The 5000-nt window shown below is 36.5% G+C and overlaps 1 protein-coding gene across 1 annotated transcript in view; it reads right to left on the bottom strand.

Moving 5' to 3' along the window:
* The window catches only part of LOC106872068 (aromatic-L-amino-acid decarboxylase), a 51286-nt gene that overhangs the window by 28273 nt on the left and 18013 nt on the right, over positions 1 to 5000 (bottom strand). Inside the window, exon 3 of the mRNA XM_014918920.3 lies at positions 1161 to 1212. Within this exon, the coding sequence (XP_014774406.1) occupies positions 1161 to 1212 (52 nt within the window). The remainder of the gene's footprint in view (positions 1 to 1160; positions 1213 to 5000) is intronic.

Below are 5000 nucleotides of genomic sequence, written 5' to 3'. Positions count from 1 at the left end.
GTAATGATTTGTTTCTGTGATGTTAAATAAGATGTTATTGTTGCTTTCCCATTGAACATTTTGTCTGAGCGTTGGACAAAATGCTTTACAGTGTTTCTTCCGACCTTCTAAAATATAACAGGCTACTAACTCGTTGGATGGATGAAACTTTTCCCCCTGGGGTCAGAAAATACTTCAGATTTTCTACGGACTCTTCACAAAACTGAAATACGATCTTCGTTGAAGCATTGCTCACATCTGTAAGATAGTGTTGCTACACACACACACACACACACAAACGTACATCTTAGGTCACATCCACCCCAAAAGCCAAAGATTCATTCATCAACACACTACAACACTGATGCACAAATGTACAGTTTCCCCTCCTTCTACTCCTTCCACCACTACTACAACGGCTTCATTAGATTTAATCCCGCTCCACCATCCCATTGACCCAACTACTGAGGAGATAGTCACCGAACTCTCAATAGCCCAGTGAATCTAACAGTAAACATACAATAACGAGGTGCAATACAGAACTCTGTCTCACATAGACTATTGTTTTATTAGGAGCAGAGACGACCTTTTCTTTACGATATTGTTGATGAAATACACAGCCTATGTGTTTCAATTATTATTTAAATTAACGAAAAATTCGGAAGGGTTCGGTAAAACACCTATTTATTAAACTGGTGTTTAGGATATAACAAAGGGTTATTACAAACATTATTATGGAAAATATAATGTGTCGTGAATGGCACAACAATGCATTATAATAACAACAATGGGACTATAATAACTGTTATAATTTAATTATCCATAGTCTGATATAATAATAATATTTCGGAATACAAAAATTCCTTCTTCAGATATCGTTAGGAATTGTTCGAGTCACTGCTACAGTTGGTTTTCCAACGGTTACTGAAATTTTTTTCCGGAAGCGTCTCTGCAATGGTCTCACGAAGCTCCTTCCGGAATTCCTCTCCTATTATTATGGAAATATGTTTAGTTATAAGTACATTAAAAGAAGAGGTTTTGTATCGTGAAACCAGGGACAGCACAATGCGGGTTTGTATTTAAACAGTTTTAACTTTAAAATTGGTGTAACGGAAGCAACTAAAAGTGGATTAGTTTAAAATGAAATCAGAATCAAAAGTGACAAAAGTATAAAGACTTACCAACCCAGTCCAATACGATAGTTTCTAGCTCTGTACATGCAGGGCTGGCTGCCTGGTAGAAGACAAAACAGAGATCAACTATAAAAATACAGATTATATACGGAAAAAAATAGCGGTTTGAAATTTTGGCATAAGGCCAGCATTTTAATGGCGAGCGGGAGTTTAGTCGATTATAGAGACCACAGCACTTGATTGGTGCTTATTTCAATGACCCTGAAAATATGAAAGGAAGCTGACTTCGGAGGAATTTGAACTCAAAACGTAGTGACGGATGAAATGTCGCTAAGAATTTTGTTAGGCGCGGTAACGATTCTGCCAGCTCGCCGCCTTGATGATGATAATAATAATGATAATAATAATAATAATAATAATAATAATAATAATAATAATAATAATAATAATAATAATAATAAAGCAAGAATCCGAGCACTGGACCAGGCAGAAGCATATAAATACTTTGGCATAGACGAAAGTAACGGCATAAATCATTCAGCAATGAAAGAGAAGATTAGAAAAGAGTACTACAGGAGAGTACGTTAGTAATAAAGACTGAACTCAACGCTGCAAACAAACTAGAAGCCATTAACACTCTTTCAGTACCAATCGTAGCTTACAGTTTCAACATAATCAGCTGGCAAATGAGCGAAATAGAGAAGCTAGGCCCCAAGACCAGAAAACTACTAACCATCGCTCGAATGAACCACTCAAAAGCGGACGTGAACAGGATTTATTTACCAAGAAGCATGGGAGGAAGAGGATTAACTCAATTAGAATTATCTTACAAAACCACCACTGTAGGATTAAATACATATCTTGAGCTGTCAAAAGATCCTCTAATGAAGCTTGTGCACCAGCATGATAAAGTAAAGAATCTGTACTCGGTATACAAAGAATCTGTACAGTTTAAGAAACAACTGATGACAGAAGAACCTAGGATGAAGGCGAGTGAGAAAGTAACCCAGTTTGGTAAATGAGTTAAGGAAGACATGAAAAAACAAGCCCAGAAGAAGAGCAAAGGAGAATGGCTAGAAAAACCGATGCATGGCCGATACCCATGTAGAGTGAACAAACCAGACGTAGAAAAACGAGACACTCATGTATGGTTGAAGAGCTCAGGACTGAAGGCAGAAATCGAAGGTTTTATCATAGCAGCACAAGATCAAAGCTTGGCAATCAGGGCTTACCACAACAAAATAATGAACGATGGCACTGACCCGAAATGCAGAATGCGTCATGAGCAGCATGAAACAGTGGACTACATCTTAACTGGATGCACAGCGCTTGCAAAAACCGAATATATTCATAGACACGATAGAGTAGCGCAATATATCCGTTGGGAGATATGTAAACACTACCAGCTTCCTACTTCAGAAAGATGGTACCAGCATAAATCTGAAACTGTGAGCGGAAAAGATGATGTAACAGTACTTCAGGACATGTCAACCAACACCGATAAAGAAATCAAGGGAAACAAGCCGGACATAATTATAGAAGATGGGAAGAATAGGAGATGCTTAATGATAAATGTGACAGTATCATTAGAGAGAAATGTGTCCATTAAAGAAATTGAGAAGTTATTTCAGTACAAAGACCTAGAAAGAGAAGTGACCAAGATGTGGGGAATGAAAAGCAGCACAGCACCAGTGGTGATTGGAGTATTAGGGCTAATTAAAAAGGGCCTTGACAAGCAGCTCAACAAACTCCCTTGCAGTATTAACGTGGGAGAACTTCAGAAAATAGTGTTACTAGGTTCCGCACACATTTTACGCCGTGTACTCTCCATGAGATGAGGACTTGCTGTGAACCTAGGGTCAAGGGATGACCCCGGTTCAGCAGAAGACAACGGACCATATTTTATTTTAAAAAAATAATAATCCTTTCTACTATCGGCATAAGGCGTGAAATTTTGGGGGAGGGGGCCCGTCGATTACATCAACCCCAGTAAATAACTAGTACTTAGTTTATCGACCCTGAAAGGCAAAGTCGACGTCAGTGGAATTTGAACTCAGAGCATTTCGTCCACCGTGCTACCGATTCTGCCAGCTCACCGCCTTAATAATAATAATAATAATAATAATAATAATAATAATAATAATAATAATCCTTTCTATTATAGGCACAAGGTCTGGAATTTTAGAGGAGAGAAGTAGTCGATTACATCGACTCCAGTGTTTCACTGGTGCTTAATTTATCGATCCCGAAAGGATGAAAGGCAAAGTCGATCTCTGCGGAATTTGAACTCAGAACGTAGCGGCAGACAAAATACCACTAAGCATTTCGCCTGACGTGCTAACGATCTTGCCAGCTCGCCGCCTTCTTAATAATAATAATAATAATAATAATAATAATAATAATAATAATAATAATAATAATAATAATAATAATAATAATAATAATAATAATAATAATAATAATAATGATAATAATAATAATAATGATATACATACAAACGTATATAATATGTATAAGGTTGTTTAATATATAATATACACAATATATATAATGGTAATATATTAAATGCGTAAGGCGACGAGCAGGCAGAATCGTCGGCATGCCGGACAAAATGTCTTGCGGCATTTCGTCCGTCTTTACGTTCTGAGCTCAAATTCTGCCGGGGTCAACTTTGCCTCTCATCCTTTTGGGATCGATAAAACAAGTAACAGTTGAGCACGTGGTTCAATGTAATTGATTTGGATCCTCCTCCGAAATTACTGGCCTTGTGCCAACATTTGAAAACCAATACATGATATGCATACTAATAAGAATATACACTTTTATTCCCAAAACCACCCAAGATCTCAGGGACTCCTGCTGCAATCCAAAGCTGTACACATATGTAACACACATCTGTTACGTTATACTCTTTGTAAAATATAATATCATGAATTTACAATTTCATCAACTTATAAACGTTTAAAAACTTTGTAAATCCCATAAAATTCTCAACACACACACGCACATACATAGGTATGTGATGCATGTTGTTTACATTTATATAAGGGTATGTGATTTTTATTGCCAATCAGCAGAAGTTACACTGTGACTCAAGGACCAAAAGTTTCACGCCGTTGGCATTCATCAAGCACGTGTCAATACTCAACGCATGAAACTCTCGGCCCTTGTCTCATTCTCTACCTTCTACCGATTATTCATAAAACACACACGCGTACACACATACGCACACACTTATGCACATAAACACACATGTTTTGAGTTCTACCTTTTCTGTTTGTATCACCAAACCTATAAGAACATTTGCATATATCAGTAGAGTGCAATTAAACTATATTTGACACAGAACACACATTGATATTTTACCAATACTTAGAAAGAATCAAGTCTAACGCAAAGGAAATAACAATTACAAAAAATTCCTACTTGAGTTACTGCTCCATATCTGTCTATCATATAACTCATTCAAGACCACCAAACAGTGTTTTAAGTCCCGTAAAGTTTGTAATCTCACGTAGCCTTATAGAAAACGGAGACAGATTATCTACATTTTAAAGTGAAAGGCTAGGTAATTGCAATGTTTGTGCATGAAACCAATGGTAGAATTATAAATCCACAACTAAAGAAAGTATTTATACACTAAATGTTTACTATCACGCGTACACACACATACATACACAGACTCGCACGCACGCGCGCACACATAAACACACACACACACACACACGCACACGCACCACACACATGTATGTATATATGTATGTGCGTGTGTGTCTATATATATATATATATATATATATATATATATATATATATATATATATATATATATATATATATATATATATATATATATGGGAGAATGTACGAAAAAAAACAACAACAGAC

The sequence above is a fragment of the Octopus bimaculoides genome, chromosome 6, assembly GCF_046866305.1.
Source record: "Octopus bimaculoides isolate indiv1 chromosome 6, ASM4686630v1, whole genome shotgun sequence".
NCBI classification, from domain to species: Eukaryota; Metazoa; Mollusca; class Cephalopoda; order Octopoda; family Octopodidae; genus Octopus; species Octopus bimaculoides.
This window is presented reverse-complemented; position numbering and strand designations above follow the sequence as displayed.